The 19,399-nt window shown below is 40.5% G+C and overlaps 1 protein-coding gene across 2 annotated transcripts; it reads left to right on the top strand.

Annotated features, from left to right (window-relative positions):
- The first annotated feature begins 137 nt into the window (after nt 1-137).
- ago2 (argonaute RISC catalytic component 2) lies at nt 138-18,651 on the top strand. Of its 2 annotated transcripts, none has more exons than XM_020090602.2 (20): nt 138-432; nt 1,669-1,716; nt 2,537-2,717; nt 2,822-2,942; nt 3,053-3,234; nt 3,500-3,636; nt 3,723-3,857; nt 4,381-4,468; nt 4,625-4,772; nt 4,858-4,977; nt 6,124-6,246; nt 6,377-6,510; nt 7,062-7,246; nt 8,004-8,163; nt 8,289-8,379; nt 8,900-9,094; nt 9,220-9,354; nt 9,581-9,682; nt 9,853-10,052; nt 10,145-18,651. In XM_020090602.2, exons 1-20 carry the CDS (start codon nt 414-416, stop codon nt 10,251-10,253), a joined length of 2,613 nt encoding a protein of 870 aa, XP_019946161.1. In that variant the 5' UTR covers nt 138-413; the 3' UTR covers nt 10,254-18,651. The 2 variants fall into 2 exon arrangements, with proteins under 2 accessions (XP_019946161.1, XP_069372929.1); XM_069516828.1 differs by having other exon boundaries at nt 8,900-9,097; nt 10,145-16,154.
- Nucleotides 18,652-19,399: the final 748 nt, after the last annotated feature.

Below are 19,399 nucleotides of genomic sequence, written 5' to 3' on the forward strand. Positions count from 1 at the left end.
CGCGTGTAAACATTTTATAAATGTGACTCTGATCGACAGGTTGTGTGTCTCAACATTTTTAATTATCGAGTGTGGAGTAAAAACACAGCTTTCCCTTCAAAACAACTCCGCCTGAACTCGCTTGTCTAACGGGAAGTGGCCAGAGGCGGAAGTAGGTGGGAGGGACTCCTCCTTACGTGCATGGCCCTCTCACTGCTGTTTTGTGTTGGGGGGATGGGGCCGCGCAGAGGATGAGAGTCTCCACACATTTACCACTTCGCTAACTAAATATCTTTCTTTCCGAGCCGGGCTTCCTCCATCCGCTCCGTGTACATCAACACCCCTTCGACCACGCATGAGTTTCGGTGGGATCCGGCCGAAATAAAGTGGAGTATCCGCACGTCCACGACTCACGCTGAAAAAAAGTCGACAAAATGTATTCCTCTCCCGGAGGTAAGTGCTACGGCTAACGTTAGCATCAGCTAATTGATGCGGCTAGCAAAAGAAAAAATCGACCCACTAGTTGTAGCGCCTTTGCTGCCACATTGCAGCGACTCGTTGCCGAAAGACAGACCTCGGTCCCGCCTCACAGCCATTTATCATTAAAGTCGAGCGATCATCGTGATTAAGAACATCTCGTCCCCATTCTTAAGTGGAGGCATTAGGGGGAGAGGTAATCTTAGCTAGCGTGCAGCAACAACGAGCCGCTGTTAGCCCAGTTAGCTTCAGCGGTGCCTCGTTTCGGTAACTTGCTGTTAGCTTTCCGAGGTTGTCTCGTGAGGTGGGATCGACTGGGTAATATCGTCTGAGTACATCGCACGATTACAAACACAGATCGTAGTTGTGAGTCTCTCACAGTTTTAGTACTGAACACTGAGTTGAAGCGATGTGTAGCCTGTGATAATGCTATCTAATCTCACCAATCTTAGCTATGCTTGGTTAGCAGTATCGTCTGAAGTGAGGCAGATGTAGCTATGTTGACATTGTTTTTGTCCACGGAATCAATAAATAAACAAATCGTCTTGTTAATGTGACATCGACTGTAGGAGATTGGACATATTAAGGACATTGGTTCAGGTTAGATACAGTTCAACACCTGACAAGCAGACTATGATAGATTTTTACATCATTTCCTGATCAAATTAGTTTTTCTCTGAATCATTCCTTTATTATTCCGGATCTCAAAGATCATATTGTATCTCTGCCACATAGTTACCAGTGTTGTGCTTGTTTGTGTTTATTGATTTCTATGTGTCAGGAGGTGTCTTTCTTGTTTTTTTGTTAATCTGAAATAGGAATTAACATCTAGTATTAGTTTCCTCCCAGAAGAGCGGGTGGTTTCAGGCAGAGTCAGATTGCCAGCTTGCACGATCACTCCTGTGTGTATATTGATAAGACTTTCTTAAAAAAGTCGCCCTGATTGTGGATGGAGGCGTTCTGGAAATGATAAGAGAGCTAGACATACTGAGAGGAAGAAAGTGTTTGCTGTGGAAACATACAAGTAAAGATGAGTGGCAATCTAAACTTCGTGCTTCTAGCTACAAAAGGAAATTACCAACGATTTCCTCATGTCTGTTCTTTGTTATGTGATTAAAAGTTCATTTTTACCCCTCTGTATGTGTCAGCACAGTGTGTATCAAGAGGATTTATGTTGTGCAATCATAACATGTAATTTTTTGTCCCCTGTAGCTTCTGAGATGACCGAGGGAGCCCGTTCCTCCGGCTCATTAAGCTCTGGTAAGCGCTTCCCATATTTGGGCCATAAAGTCTTTAACTGGTCTCTGCAGTGGGCCGGTTTAAGTGGCCAACTGCATTACGCTTTTTCTAATCTTTCTATTGTCACAGTCTTTCTCATTCAAAGTACATTTGAACTGTCTGACCGAATATTGAAACTGTCCCAGAAATAGTACACAGGTAATGTGGTGCCACAGATGAGATTCTGAAGGAGACGACGTTGTTTCAGATTGACAATTTCCTTTTAAAAGCACCCAATTTTGCGCTGTTAGACACTGAAGGCCATTCAATAATGCCTGCCATATATTATTAGGTTTTATGGGTGTTAGTCTTCGTGAATGAACAGAGCTGGAGCACAAAGATAAGGCACAGAGGAGATTGAATAGAGTGCTCTCTCGGTCTGACCGTAGCATCTGAAGTTGCAGATATGGAGCTTCTTGGTTCAGCATGTTGACCAATGATGAACGCTTATAACATCATGTCCAGGATGACACCTCAAGCGGTTTAAAAGGAACAGACTGCCTCTGATTCGGCTGGTGGGAAAGTTCACATACTCGCATATAATAGCTAAGAGCATCCTGCATCCTGAATCCTAAATGCATCCTACAAATCCTACAATCATGCTTTTGTAAACAGTGTATTGTTTTCTGACACTGAAAACAGTTAAGATTAAAAATATTAAGACACGTCTGCCATATTCCTGAGTTTTCTGTCAAGATCAGTTGAAAAACGCACAACACTCCTTGTTTATGAGATCAAGAAATATTGTACGCTGGTTTAAATATTGTGGCAAATGTCTCATCTATCAATTTGAACTTTTTAGATCCCCCATCTTCACCGGTGCCAGAATATGTGTTCAAGCCACCATCTCGGCCAGACTTTGGCACCATGGGCAGGACAATCAAGCTCCAGGCCAACTTCTTCGAGATGGAAATCCCCAAACTGGAGGTCTACCATTACGACATCGACATCAAGCCTGAGAAATGCCCCAGGAGGGTCAATCGGTATATACACACACGTGGTTATTTAGCAGCTGCTTGCATGTGGTGAATCTGCGTTGGAATGATTCGGGCTCTGTGGTAATTTATTTGTTGCATTTTGTTCCCAGGGAAATTGTGGAGCACATGGTCCAGCACTTTAAAACACAGATCTTTGGTGATCGAAAGCCAGTGTATGATGGGAGGAAGAATCTCTACACTGCCATGCCCTTACCTATAGGCAGAGACAAAGTATGTAGTCCACATGACAACCAGCAATAAAGTCTCCACTTCTGGAGGAATTGCATAAAAATCTGTGAAAAAATGTTGTTTATTTATTTTCTGTCCCATGTGCCACACAGGTAGAGCTCGAAGTGACCATTCCAGGTGAGGGCAAGGACCGCAGCTTCAAAGTATCCATCAAGTGGATGTCCTGCGTTAGTCTTCAAGCTCTGCACGAGGCACTGGCAGGGCGGCTTCCCAGCGTCCCCTTTGAGACCATTCAAGCCTTGGATGTGGTCATGAGGCATTTGCCCTCAATGAGGTGGGTCTTAGATTATTGAACATTGTTTCATGTATGAGTGATGGGTTGTCGTTATAGGTTTTTATTTGATTCTACTATTTTGTTACACCAAGAATTTTTCATCATTAAATTTTCTGAGCACAGTTTTTTTACTTGAGGCAGAGCTTTTTTACATAACAATACATTTTTTCTGTGTCTTTATTAAGTGTCTTTCCTTCACCTTGTTCATCGAATGCTGTCCGTTTCTCTTAACATGTTAATCAGGTTTCATTTTTTTCTGTTAAAGGTATACCCCAGTAGGCCGTTCTTTCTTCACTCCATCAGAGGGATGTTCGAACCCCCTCGGTGGTGGCAGAGAGGTGTGGTTTGGCTTCCATCAGTCTGTCAGGCCTTCCCTCTGGAAAATGATGCTCAACATTGATGGTAATTTTCACGTCGCTCTTGCAAAGGTTGTGTAAAGTAATGGTATTTCTGTGAATCTCATCTCTGTGTTCTTGTTTTGCTTGCAGTTTCAGCCACTGCATTCTACAAAGCCCAGCCTGTAATTGAGTTCATGTGTGAGGTCTTGGATTTCAAAAGCATTGAAGAACAACAGAAGCCCTTAACAGACTCTCAACGAGTGAAATTTACAAAGGAAATCAAAGGTAAGTAAAGTTCAGGAGCTTGTTGGGTAAAGACTCTTTTTATTTAGTAGGGTTTTCTAGGTGAAGTGTCTGGTGAAGTTTAGTCATATTTTTGTCATTATGTGTTTTTCTGTTTGTTGCCAGACAGTGGAACAAGAGTGAAATAGTGACGTAAATAAGACAATTGAGACGACATGTTCACCAGCTTTTCCAAAGCTTTGGCTCTTGTCTTCTAAAATCTTGATTATATAACAGCAACATCATCTGTCAAAATCCCCCATACACACATGTTAGGCAAAGATGGAGGCTGTACTGTCATTTCAGCCACAAAATGATGAGTCAGAGAGATACAAAGTGAGACGCTCATTCAGGTCCAAAAAGTCTCTAGACTTGGCTTTGAAAATCTGGTAAATATAGCGACAAAGGTGCTAAATTGGCGGAACTGCAGATGAACCTTCCCCTTAATATAAACTGTGCATGCAATTCATTTTTGAAAGATCAATAGAAAGTGTGGAAATTCCCAACTCTTGTCTCATCTGTCCAGGTCTGAAGGTGGAGATCACTCACTGTGGGCAGATGAAGAGGAAGTACAGAGTCTGCAACGTTACCAGAAGACCTGCCAGCCACCAAACGTAAGAATGAAGTGTTGATGCACATCATTTAAAATGCATATTGATGAAGGAGGGTATGATAATCCATGGATAACCGCTGTGACAATTCTATGAAAAGTCTGCAAATTCAAAATGATCATCAGGCATATTGAGTGTTTCATTTATTCATTCCCTTAGATTCCCTCTGCAGCAGGAGAACGGCCAAACTATTGAATGCACAGTAGCACAGTACTTCAAAGATAAGTACAAGCTCATCTTGCGATACCCCCACCTCCCATGTCTACAGGTGGGACAGGAGCAGAAGCACACCTACCTACCTCTCGAGGTAATTATCAACGTCTTGTGCTCACAATATCTGCTTTCACTAGAGTGACCTTATTCACGTGTTTTGCTTTGTGCGTCCACTCCAGGTGTGTAACATAGTGGCAGGACAGCGCTGCATTAAAAAACTGACAGACAATCAAACATCCACCATGATCCGTGCCACAGCCCGATCTGCACCAGACCGTCAGGACGAGATCAGTAAACTGGTGAGTCATTGTGAGATAAATGTTTCCTAAACGCAGCACACAAAATAAGCTGTGTGTGAAAGGTCCACTGTCTCAAATCTTAAAAGGCATTAGTTGTTTAAAAAACCTTGTTTTCCACAGGTTGGACAATGTTTCTGTACCAGAGTGACACAGTAAACAGTAGAAATGTTGACATTGTGCTGTTTCATGCCAGGGTTCATCAATAGTGGTTGCCCGGTGATCTGGTGCCTGTAGCAAAAACAAGTCAAGGTGATACAATCACGAGCTTGCTGAATACATGACCCAAAAAACCCCAAACAACAAAAGCTTGTAAAATCAATGGTTGTAGCCGGGGCCCCTGACACATGACTCCCCACACCAGAGAACTTTGAAACATGCACATGTGACAGCTGCTGCTGCCAAACAAATATTCTTACCAACCAGCTGTCGGTATTCCTGACTGTCATGACCACAGCTCCAGACTAGGCACTGCAATAATACACCTATTATACCTTTTCTTGACAGTTCCTGTGTATATTGGTAATTTCTCAACTAGGGCTGGGTATAGCCACTGATTTCCAAAATTTGATTCCAGATTTCATTCAATATTAGTTCAGTTAAGGATATTTCATTTTATAATACCAATTTTTCCTGGATGTACTTCGCACATGCCCACTGTTGCTTTGTCTGAATGTGCCAGAAATAATAACAACAAACGTGGCTATAGAATCTAGGTCTAATTACAAGTTTGCAGCAAAATGTAGCATTACTGCACCACATTTCCTGAATTCACAGTCGTCTGCCCCATATTACTTGGGCCACTGCGTTCTCCTCTGGAATTTGAAGGATTATTAATTATCGGAACCTACTAGCCCAGGATTCTTGTTCAAGTGCTTGCAGGCATTTTGGTGTTCTTGTCTGGACGGAGATATTTTATGTAAGGATGGTTGTTTGGACAGAGATTCTCTGAAATATGGATGAAAAATATCTGTTCCAAAAATACCTGTAGCAGTACAGACAAGGCATAAATTGTTTTTTTTACTATTGTCTGATATATCAGGAATACTTTTGAAGAAAATTTAACTGAAATTAACTGTGAATGTTAGTTTGCAGGTTTTCAGATGAAGTGTAAGGTGAGAAAATTCACATTTTATTTTATTTTTTCAGATGAGAAGTGCCAATTTCAACACTGACCCTTACGTTCGTGAGTTCGGAGTGATGGTGAGAGACGAGATGACGGAAGTGAACGGGCGCGTCCTACAGGCACCCTCTATCCTGTATGGAGGCAGGGTACGTTGAGCACCTGCTGATGAACCCCTCATGCTCTTCATTTCATGCAGCCCATCCATTGGTATTAAGTTATATTTATAACCTCGTGTTCTATTAGCTCTCATACGGCTGCTGTTCTTACAATTTGCAGAACAAAGCAATAGCCACACCTATCCAGGGAGTATGGGACATGAGGAACAAGCAGTTCCACACTGGCATCGAGATCAAAGTGTGGGCCATCGCCTGCTTCGCACCACAGAGACAATGTACTGAACTCCTGCTCAAGTAAGTGCAGCTTCTCCAGCAAACCGTTGCTCTTTGTTTTGTATTTAACAGGTGGTGAGCATAGACACGGTCATGAAACATACCTTTTAGAGAAGTGTACAAACACAAAGGTGCATTTACCTTATTAAATTCAATAGGTGTCAAGTGAGATTTATTACTTGATGCAAAGCCTGATTTTCAAATGTTACAGCACATGTGGTTGTCGTACCCAATTCTTGCTTCTGTTTTAAGAGCACATGCACAACTGTGCCATGCATTCTATGATGCATAAGCCAGGCTTTGTCATTGTTTTTACGTACGTAACTGTATCTAGAGTATGTTACAAGCATCATCATGTTGCTGCCAAATATAGTGCAAGAAAGACTGGCAGACTCAGTTTTATCTAGGTGTCAGATTTTCATTTCAGTCCTTGACCTGCTCTTGATTTTGGTGCGATGTGGCTCTGTCTTTTTATTTTGTCTTCATCCAGCGCTCCATTATCAGTCATATTGTCTAAACTGAACTGCCACAACTCTGAATTATGAATAAAAAAAGTTCCTCATCTGTCTCAGAGCTTTCACAGATCAGCTGAGGAAGATCTCCAGGGATGCAGGGATGCCCATCCAGGGTCAGCCTTGCTTTTGTAAGTACGCCCAGGGAGCGGACAGCGTGGAGCCCATGTTCAGGCACCTCAAGTACACCTACCAGGGCCTCCAGCTGGTGGTGGTAATCCTGCCTGGGAAGACGCCTGTCTACGGTGAGGGGTCCACTACTACTACTACTGTTTGCATTGAAAGAGATGTTTCCTTCTTCTCAAGATAAGACACATAATATCAATTTAAAGCCTAAGAAATGAATTCTTGTGAAGTGCTTGTATCCAACTTCTTTTAAGCTGTGAACATTCTGCTTATTCTTCAAATTAAGATTTCAAACAGTTAGAGCTGCTTACAGTAAGATAACTGTATTTATGTAGTTTTTGAACCATAGATTTTCTCAACATTGATTTATTGTTTGTTAAAGCCTGAATATATAAACAACATCTCTCTGAATAATAAGTCAAAGTTGGAATGCATAATGGGTTAGTTAAAAAACAAATGTGTTATCACTGATTGATAGCACAAACTAATTGTTTCTATGGCGAGGCAAAACTTTCACAAACTAAATCAGTGAGGATTTGTGCGACCGGAGTGCGTTTTATTTGAAGCCTTGACGGTTGCTCTGGGGAATCCCAACCTGTTGCTTCTATTTCTGCTTGAGGAGATAACCATGACGAAACAATGACTAAATCAACGTTCTTTCTGTGATCCTGCCCATCTGCTCTACTGTTCCCTTCCCAACTCACTGTCATTTAAACATCATTGAAACATCTCTTTCAATCGTGCATAACAGCCAAATTAAACCACTGTCAGGTCACTTGTGGGTTGGACCAAACCATGCTTCCAGTTCTCTATGGCTGTGACTGGTCAGTGTAGTAATGTTTAGTTTATTGATATCTTTTTGTCTTTGTGTCGTAGCTGAAGTGAAACGTGTCGGGGACACTGTGCTCGGCATGGCCACTCAGTGTGTGCAGGTGAAGAATGTTCAGAAGACAACACCTCAGACTCTCTCCAACCTCTGTCTGAAGATCAATGTGAAGCTGGGTGGCGTCAATAACATCTTGCTCCCACAGGGCAGGTTTGTGGAAATACTACTACACTAATTGAAATCCTGAAAGTAAAACGATAAAGCCCACAGTTTGTCTCATGAGTCTCATAAGCAAAATGTTTGTGTTTTTCATTGCACCTTTGTATTTGCTCCAGGCCGTTGGTGTTCCAGCAGCCAGTAATCTTCCTCGGTGCAGATGTGACTCATCCCCCTGCAGGAGATGGAAAGAAGCCTTCCATCGCTGCTGTAAGTAACATTACAACACAACAAGAACGTAGCAGCTTCCAAAAAAGTGAGGTGCAATCATTATAGCTAAATTCACAGAGAATAACCAACCATCCCTGCAGCTGTTGAGCTTCTTTCGGCTAATTGCATTAGTTTAATGGTCTCCACATTTTCTTAAAGGTTGAGTTTCAGCTGCTCTCATCAGTCGGTATATGTTTCAAGCAAGAATCCACTCCTACCTGCCCAGCTCAAAGATACACTCGAGTTCCAGAGATTTGTTGGAGACTAACACTTCGCTGCACAGTGACACAGTGGCCAGAAACAGTGTTGTCAAATCAAAATTAATTTAGCTTTCACTGAGTCTGCTGGATTTGAAAGTAGGCAACTTTTGTTAAAACATCAGCGAGTAAGTAAGATGAAATATAATTCCCCATTAAACAAGTTGTTAAAATTAATCAAAACGTATCATTTTCATTCCATTTACATTTATATTCTAGATAATTTTGATTTATTCCTAAAGATATTTGCTCTTCCTCTTCAGGTTGTTGGTAGTATGGATGCCCACCCGAGCAGATACTGTGCCACAGTCCGGGTGCAGCAGCACCGTCAGGACATCATCCAGGACTTGGCCACCATGGTGAGGGAGCTTCTCATTCAGTTCTACAAGTCCACCCGCTTCAAGCCCACAAGGATCATCTACTACCGCGATGGCATCTCAGAGGGCCAATTTAACCAGGTGGCGTGCATATTGACGATTTTGCAGAAACTATTGACTAAATAGTGTTTCTGATTTCTTCCAAATCATCTTCATATAATTTCAGCTTATTAATCTTTTATATATTTTGACTTGCACTCATGCAGGTTCTTCAGCATGAACTGCTGGCAATCCGTGAGGCCTGCATCAAACTAGAGAAGGACTACCAGCCCGGGATCACCTTTGTCGTCGTGCAAAAGAGACACCACACAAGACTGTTCTGTATGGACAGAAATGAGAGGGTCAGTATTGCATCATTGAAATGAATTTGAATATTGATTGTTTTATAGCCAAACTCTATAATGAGAGAGCCCATTGCCACCTTGTTTGAATTTTTCTTGGCACTAAGATATGGTTACTTTTCAAAACTAAAACACCAGTAGATGCATCAAACCCAGTCATTGTAAAGGTGTCTCAGGAAATGTATTTTATTTTTGGCACTAACACATTTTTTGTGTATTTCTGCAGGTTGGGAAGAGCGGAAACATCCCTGCAGGCACCACAGTGGATACGAAAATTACTCACCCATCCGAGTTTGACTTCTACCTTTGCAGTCATGCTGGAATTCAGGTAAAAATAGGATGAGGATCCAGTGTAACTGAATAACCAAGTTAAGCACAGCGCGTTCCTCTGAATTCTTTTAGAAAAAGGAATACAAATTTATTAGGATTATCAATGGATCAATGTTTTCCGATTTGAATTTTGGTTCAACATCTGTCCTTCATTGTTCCTCCTTGCAGGGCACCAGCCGGCCATCTCACTACCACGTGCTCTGGGACGACAACCACTTCACTTCAGATGAACTGCAGGTTCTCACCTACCAGCTTTGCCACACTTACGTGCGCTGCACCCGGTCAGTTTCCATCCCAGCACCAGCCTACTACGCCCATTTGGTGGCTTTCCGTGCTCGCTATCACCTGGTGGACAAAGAGCATGACAGGTAAGAACTCAATTGCATTTGCTGTATTGCAAACCTGGATTGTAAACCTCATACAATGGACTCTAATTTTAAACTTTTAAACTCAATTTCAGTGCTGAAGGAAGTCATACCTCAGGCCAGAGCAATGGGCGCGACCAGCAAGCCTTGGCTAAGGCCGTTCAGATCCACCAGGACACGCTGCGCACCATGTACTTTGCCTGAGAGCACACAACCCCAGGGTGGCGTGGGTGAGACTGATGGAACACACTACCATATTTCCCCTGCTGCCTCTCCGTCAGCTCTAGATAACATCACAGTGGTTTTACATCGTGATCTCCCTTCTTAACAAACCTGTCAGTTACCCATACATCTACAATTGTACTTGAGCCCCTAACCCACCCAAACCAAGCCAGCTATTAGACTAAGATGCAAAAGAGTCCCTCTTCCATGGGGGTTGAGTTAGAGGAGGTTCAATTTACATGTTGTGACATGTTGTGCATTCGTGTGTGTTTGTACTTGTTGTAGGGGAATATGTTGCAAAGTCTGAGAGGAAGAGAAAAAGTTTTTACACTGATAGGTGAAATCTACCATTTCTAAACAAGTGGGAATTAACATTTTACATTGGGGAGGTTTCTAATTAAGAATAAGCTGTTCACCTTCCTCCTGTTTATTATTTTGTCATGGTCTTGGTGCTTGAAAGGAGAAGGAGACGTCAAAAAGATGGGGGGGTCCCGTTCACTGTTTATATGCCTGATGTTTCGCTCCTCTGACAAACGTTATTTATCAGCCAATCAAAGCAAAGTGCACTGACCAGAGTGGGTACTTAACCAGGACAAAAGTACTTAATATATTGAGGATTGTGTGTGATTTTTCACATAGGGCACTATGTGATGAAAAGTGCCATTTAAGACCATCTTTCTATCGTCATTTCTATGTAAAAACGATGAAATATTTGTCCCACATCTGCTGGGTTTTCAGTATTTGTCCTTGATTGACCTTGATGATCATTTTATGCCAAATCTGGTGACAACTTACAAAAGGATTCCTTGAGTCAGATTTGTTTTCAAACCTCGAACCAACCGTTCGTTCTAGATGGGGTGGCATTTAGTGTCCAGATTTGAAGAGCAGCAGTTTTATCCTCCGGAACTGATAACGTTGCCCCAGTGATTCCCATACGAGAACTAGTGTATTGGGACTGGATCCCAACAAGGACTCCTTTCTAATGTACTCTGAGCCATGTTGATAAAAACACACACGATGTAGAAATCAACATAGAAGGGAGCTTGATGAAATCAGTTTCCCTCCCTTCCGTTTTATAGTCTATTTTAATTTCAATCATTTTATTTTGTAATGAATATGCATGTAGCTGACTCATCTTTTAGACATTTAGGCATTTGTGACAATTGTTCCTTTCTCCTACTTGTACACATTAACCCTTCTTCGGCAGAATAAGCGTTTTCTGCAGTGTCTTTGTCGGAGCAACGTTTGCGTGGCGTATCGATATCCAGGCGTACGGTACAGTGGAGTGAAAGCTGAGTTTAACTGATTGAAATTTCCTTTAAAAAAACTCTTGAATTATAGTGTTTTGCTCCGGGAAACGAGAGCAGTCGTCGCACAAAAGCTTGGGTTTTATGCAAATGACTTTTTGTGAGTCTTTATACTATATATAGTAATGTTGGTATTAAGGTATATTTTGAATAAGCTTTCAGTGAAGGCTGCTGAAAATACTATAAAGTTTTTTGTTTTTTTTAAAGTGAATGGCCCACATGTAGTCTAAATTAACACTGTCTATTTGTATACAGATTTTAAATGCAAATATCCTCTTGCCTTTTTGAGACTGTTACAGTCTTACTAATAATTCTAGACATTTCCTAACACCCCACCTAAGTTTTACTACTAAGTTAAGCTGGCGAATGTTCACAAAGTCCTGATCAGAGGCAAGTAGTCTATTTCTAACTATGCATCATTTTTAACCAAGAGATTTAACAGTGGGTTAACTCACAGGAATTTAGGTCATTTATAGAGGTAGATAATCAGGGCCTTTTTTTTGTTATTGTTGTTTTTTAGCATGTTGCATTTAGTAGCGTTTCTTAGTGCTTATCAGCATCTTCATGCCTCTCTAATGGGATGAAGTATTTATGTGGTTATTTGTAACATTGTAGATTTTATAACCTTTAAAAAAATTGGGTGTATCCTTTTTAACACACGATCTTTCTTAGCCAAACAAGATTACAAACTTTTACATGATTTAATAATCAAAAGACATGGAAGCACAACAAGACATGTTGATCTCTAGGTGCTAGAAGTTTTCACTGTAAACCACCTTTAAAATCCTCACTGGATTTTGTCCACAGAGCTTTTTCCTCGTACGCTAAAGGAAGCTTCATCATTTCGAGGGTTTTTTTCTTCTCTTTCCATTTGACGACCTCTCCGTGTTACCCTCTGAACTCATTACCTGTAAAGCAACTAGAAAAGCCGACTGACTGTGTTTGTGGGGCATTCTGAAAAAAAAAAATATTCACGTACTTGATATTTACTGTTATGATGTCAATATTGTTCTTATGGGTGCTGGTCTCACATGTAGATTTGGATGCACTTTTGATAGCAGAACATTGGTATGACTTCTATAAATGTAGTTCCTCATTCCAAGCTGGAGACTCAGTCATATTGTGTGACACTGGCGTAATTGTATGGAAATGGCCGTGTGTTCTACCTCTTGTTACCTGTTTTAAGTGTTATGGTAACATCACAACACTGGCCATTTCTGTATAATTACCCCTGCTATCTCTCTAATTGGCATTGTTTGAGTCTTGCATTTACAGCAGAGGTTCTAAACGCTTGGCGTGCGTGATGTCGAACGTGCTTTTCTTAGTTTGTCATTGTGATTTTTAGTAGTTTTACTCAAACTGATAAGAGAGAATGTCTTTTTTTTCCCTTTGTTAGTGGTTTTGAGCATCAAGCTGTACGACCAAATCCCTGAAGTGTGTTTGTATTCACAAACAGCTTTCCCTGCATTTGTTCCTTTAATTCTATGCACCAATGAAGTGACGGACATTTGCTCGACACATGCGTTTTTCCACTAGAGAAGTGTAACAGCGAATGCAGAGCTCACATTGGGTGAGTGGTGCTGTTCGTCAGACTATTAAAGTTGCTTGAGAGCGCAAAAGAAACGAGAAAGCGGCTGTTCCGAGGATCAGCCTGAGAACTTCAAGTCAATAGATGTTTTTAACGCTGCAAAGTAAATCTGATTGGGTCATATTCACCACAGAACATGAATTGATTCTGTTTATGATGTTTAATTACTGAAGTACACTTAAGTACAAAAGTACAAAGCTCTGCATTCTGTGATGTGAATGTCCTCCTCTCTGTGTGAATGCAGGCCTTTATGATGCTGCCACAAGCATCCACATGAGTTCATGTACTCGAATGTTCAGTCTCTCAAAGGGATGCCTGGGTGTTTGTGGTTTAGTTGGCATTGGTCTTCTCCAGAAAATGCCTGAGTGACATTTTGACCACAATAATAACGGGTGTCCCCAAAAAGTAATTAGCTTAATCCAAACATCAGGATGTCATTTAGGAGACGTGTTTACTTGTTGTCATTGCTTCTTTTGTTTGTTTGTTTTATTTGTTTGTTTTTTTCATTACCGATACCAGCACCTTAAAAATACCATATGACAATGGCATTGCTTTTTTTCCTGGAGATAAAACTCAAAACATTTGACAAATGTTACTTTTGCACTAAACAAGAATGGACTTTGTACCTGTCGCAGCATTAAGAGTATTATCAGGTGGCAGAATGGCAGACATTTATTTTCCTCCTTTTCGTTTGTTGTTCAGAAAGCAGCAGTTGGCATTGGTGGCTTTTCAAAATAAAAGATGCACAGAACCTCAAATATGTGCGCTCGTCGAGCCAACCAGCATCTAGCATGGAATCTTTCAAAAAATAAATTTCCCGATGCCTTTAAATGTTAATGAAAGAGTGAAACTTTGTAGTCGTGTGGGTGGGTTGCCTTTGCATAGTGATGTTGGAGAAAGGTGCTTCATACGAAAACAATCGTGACAGGATGAGGTGAAAATAACCAGTTGTGGATGATGTTTGTTGGAGATGTGATACCAAAGTGCTGTGCGAGGAGTAAAGTGCAGGTTTTACACGGTCCTTGTTGAAGTCGGCAGTGTGCATAGGATCATACTGAAACCAGCCATGTCGGACATATCGATATTCAGAAGAGGCTTTATACCTTTTTCATTAATCTGCCTGAACATGAGCGAAATTGAGAATGTGTTTGAAGTAGGGATGTCACAATACAAAAATTTAAGTTGTCGATACCGATGCCATGAGATTTCCATGATTCCCGATAGGCAGTGCGATACCACTGCAAAAAACAATAAATATCATTTACTTCATCACATTTGAACAAACAAAAAACAGCGGCTATGTAGCCTTCAAGTTATAAATACTTTTTTTATACACAGTCGGAAAAATAATGAGATTTCAGTTATCAGGTACTGTAAAATAAAGAGTACCCTGATTTTAGAATTTTGGAAGTATTGGTGGCATCCCTAGTTTGAAGAAACAAATACACCAGCCTGGATGAATGTGGCACTGCTCTCTCAGTAAAACAGGGCCCAGGGTGCTTAGGTGTCTATAATACCGGCAGCGGAAACCATAATTATTACGCAACATTTTTTTTTTTATCAGACACATAAATTAAATGCACACATCAACCTCAGTTCAGCTGTTTCTTACGTAATCTGGAGTGGACAGAACCAGGACAAAGCAGGTTCTTCAAATGGCTGATTTGTAAATAACACACTATATCATAAGATCTTTTTTTTCTGCAGATTTCTCGTCAATGTCTGTGTGTTTAAAATTTCGGGTTGAAACAGTGATCAGCCTGTTTACTGACTGGCTTTTGAATGGTTTGGGAATTTTAAAAAAGCTTGATTTCAAATGATGCGACACCTTCTACACAAGTTTATTCCAAACCCTTTACCCACCGTGTACTAATGTCTTTCCTCCCATCCCCTTCCTTTAGAGAAACTATTGCTGACATAAAGAAACCTCTTGTAGAGTCAGACCTATTTTCCTAGCTCCAAATAATAACAATGAATGTACTTAGAGCCTGCGTGGTTTGTAATATTGTATAGGCTATCCATCCAGTAAATCTATAGTCATGTTTGCATCTCGTGTACAACCTTTTCTTTTCTCTTTATGCCGTTTTTTTAATTTATAGGCTTTAACCTTCTTAGGTTGCAGAAAGTATTGTTTTCTTAGATATTTCATGAACTCAGATCTGGCCCACGTCACAGCTTTTATATTTATCTTCTCACTGTGAGACGAGGAAGTCTGCAGTTGTCTTTGTCTGGGTGTTGGCTGCTGTAGTTTTTAGGAGGCCAACGTTTTCTAACTGGTGCAAAGAGGGGACATCTTTCCCGTGCTTGAGTGGAGCTGTAACATAAGAGCCGTGTGCTTATATACGATGGTTGCTTTTGTGTGGGATCTTGTTTGCTGTTGAATATTTTTGTCTTCTACTTCTTTCTGTCTGAGCAGAGCTATCATGTAAAGATCATGTCAAATCCTCCCTGAGTTTGATTCACTAACTCATTAGCGCAGTGCCACTTGAAAGCGTGTTCTGTCCCATACTTTTGTTCATTGTATTCCTACGCAGCAGTTTTTTCTCCACATTTACGACAGCTTTACAGGCGCTCTGCTGGATGCAGCGGGGTTCCTGTTCCTATGCCTAGGTTAACCTTTTCGAAGCATCACCTTGTCCATGAGTGTTTATCATGCCATGTCCATCCAGTTAGCTGCAGCCGTTTGACACCAGTGTGGTATCAAGGTTTTCAGATACAAGGTTTGCCTCTGTTGTTGTTTTTAGCTACAAGTCTGAATTATTAAGTATAAATTCAAATGGGTTTCTAGCAGACCTGATGAAATTACCTCTCACGTCCAGCACGTGCAGCTTCTTCATGTTTTCACTGCCTCTCAGTCGTTCAGTCCTCAGCTTTGGTTTAAAATGTTTTAATGGATCAGAAAATCATCCCACTGAAATAAATCTAACGATGATGCATCTACATTCCAAAGCATAACTTATTCAATATTTTGTACACACATTAACCTAAGTTCCCCAGAAAATAACCCCCCTCGATTTGGGGGACCCCTTAACTTTTCATTTTGTGCCATAATTGGTTCAAAATGTGAACTTTTCCACCAGTTTTAGTTCATGATCAAATACCTTTAAAAGTAACATTCATGTTGTCAATATGGTTAAGTTAATCCAACTTAACATTAAAAGTTGGCTTAATGAGTGTGAGCATGTTAGTCCACTAACTTAAGCATTCATCTCAAACAACTGCTGACCTTTAAGCACACAGCTGCTCACCTGTCTTTCGTTTTACAAGCGGCTTGAAACTCATCTGCAGCTCATTTGTACTCTGTGACAACAAATGAAGCTAAAGCTGATTTTTAAATAATTTTAACAATACACGATTACAACCTTCGACCTTTTGGCACCTGACAAAGACGGTGGATGCTCTCAAGAGTCAACTGAGCTGAGACTCGGTCACACTGAACCAAGATGTGACAAAGCTGCCTGTGGTGGATGTCGGGGGTTTTGCTCGGGGCTGCAGTGAATCTGACCTTGAGAGAACCGCTACCAAGCTTCACCAAACCTAACCAATGCCATCCAGTTGATTTACACGCAGCCAATCGTGCAAGACTTATGGCAGTGTTTTTTTTCTTCTTTTTCTTGTCCTCAGAATGACTTGGCTTTTTATTTACCAACTTGGAAAAATCTACCTCAGAGCAGTGTCAGGTGCTAGCTAAATATCCCTAATTTATAACAGTGGTAACAAAATCAAAAATTGTAGTGACCAAACCAATACAAGCCAATATCTCATGAGAGCGCTGTTATTTTCTTGAACCTTAGAAAATGGTAAACCAAGTAATCGTGTGTGACTGGTCGGTTGCTTTAGAGACATGTTAGGGGACCAAATTTTTGTAATCGGGAGTCTCAGTCGTTTCATTTAAGTCCTTTTGTTTTTCAACTGGCAGCGACAGAAAATAATCAAGCACAAATAAGGACTCATTCGTGCAGTGAAATAAACTATGGGCAAGACTGCATCATATGTTAACAAATTACTTTTAACTATGAGTGTGTGTTGATATTCCAGATACATTTTGGTGATGTAGAGGAATGTTTTTAGTGGCGATGAGGGTTTTCTTGGAAAGATGTATGTACAGCAATAATGTCAGAGTGAGAGCTACGAGTTGTTGGTAATTATTTGTTCATCTTTACATCAGTTTGTCGTGTTAACGCAGTTTAAGGCAACGCTAGAGAAACATTTTAGACTTTTAGTCAACAGAACACTTAGCAAATGGATAGACATGTGGAAACCAGCTTTTCTGTGTTTGCTTTAAAAGATTATTGAAATATTCAGATAGTCGCTCCATGTGATCAAATGCCTCCATATTTCTCTGTCATGTTAAACCCAGTACTGCAATAAAATCAGGACTGAATGTCCCTGGCTCTTATTCAGTTAATTTCCCCCTTTTTTCCTACGATTACCAAAACTCAACGCCATTTTTGATTTGGGTTTGAGATATAGTTTTGCATGCAACAATTAACAAAGGGAATATACACATTTTACCGGACTTTACAATGAATCAGAATCATTGTAAACATCAGCGAAAGGTACATATGAGGTTGTGTGGTGGTAAACGTCAGGTTGTTGTCATTTTAGTGTGAACTGAAATCATCCAGTTTGGCGATAGTCGATTTTAATGTGTGCCTTTTGTGGGTTTTTCTGAGTCCTTCATTCAAACATACAAATATCTGCTGCGCCACATGAAAACAAATCTATTTCCATTTTTTAATTATCATACGACCTTTCGTGTAGATGCTGCATAGAACGATCAGTATTTGTGTTTTGCACTTTCAAAGCAGTCTCAAAAAAAAAATGTCCATGTGAGGATGGGCAGAAAGTTGAAAAAAAACAGACGAGGTATTTTATGCTATCAATAGGAAATATAAGGAATAATATGACTTTGAAGAGCTTTTCTAAAAAGGTTGATATATCTATATATACTCATGAAGTACCTCACAAGCCTGATATATGCTGCATTGACTTTTTTCTTTAGTGTACTTCACATTTTTCAAATACAATTTTAATTTTTACCCTTTTGGGAGGGTTGAATGTCACTACAGGCTGTGCAAATGCCACAACCAGTTCATCTGAATAGTCTGTCCTTACAGAGGAGTGTGTTATCCCCTGTGGCCAAATGATAATTAGTCATTTATGCAATATATACTCTATAATCTCATCAGAATATTTCTCAGCTGTAGCCAAGTCTCTTTGTGCTGTCTTTCTTTTTTTCTTTTTTACATCTTCCCTGTGTCTGTGTAGCCAAAAACATTGGGTTTATTTGACAAAGAGTTGACATTTAGTGAGCGTCCTGCCGAGGCTCCGTGGTTTAAAACAACTGTTGACTCAGGTATCGCCGTGAAAGGGCTGTATCTGTTTACTGTGTCCCTGTCCCACACTCCCCCTCTGCACCTTTGTCTTAAAATAGCCTTAGATCTTTAGTGAGGTTCCTATTTGGCCTTAAAAGTTGAACAAATTCCAGTATGCACTACAATTCCACAGACTTGACATCGAGCCCGACTCCTGTTCAGACACATTTCTGAATGTGTGTTTTTTTCTGCCCTGTTATCTACCTCCTCTGAATGTAGGGGCTGTCCTGGAGTTGGAGTCGATTGCAAAACCTTTAGATTTTCTCGTTCACTCAAAGAAAACAGACAATCATCTGTAGATTCTTAAAAAGTATAAAATTCATCCCCGTGTTCGTTCTGTCTTTGAACTAATTCCAGGACACTCCATTTCTCCTGATGCTTTTTTTCCCCTCCCCACTGTCATTGGCCATTGCCATTTTTACATTGTGCGATTTTTAATTTTTGTTATTGTAAGCCATGATGGAGAAGCAAAGTGACCAAAGTCTCTTGGCAAAGGCAGCCCTGCACAGCCGTGTGAATTCAAACCTCCCTTTATTTGTGTCCTTTTGAGCTCAACTTTTGAGTTGTTGTTTTATTTCCTCTCTTCTCTCTCTTCCTCTTTCCTCCATTATTTAAACCACGACATGCCAAAACTGAATTTGCTGTCATTCCTGTTCTGGTGAGGGTCTTTTTGCTGATTTTTAATTTGTTCACATCCACTGCTAAGCTCCTTGTTCTTGTTGTTGTAAAGTTGTAAGCTTTTTGATTTCTATTTTACATTTCCTTATTTTATTTTATTTTGTTAACAATTATGCTTACAGAACACAAGATATGCTGTAAAACCCTGTTAGAGGACATAATGTGAATACGTATCAC

This window comes from Paralichthys olivaceus, chromosome 20 (assembly GCF_024713975.1).
Source record: "Paralichthys olivaceus isolate ysfri-2021 chromosome 20, ASM2471397v2, whole genome shotgun sequence".
NCBI lineage: Eukaryota > Metazoa > Chordata > Actinopteri > Pleuronectiformes > Paralichthyidae > Paralichthys > Paralichthys olivaceus.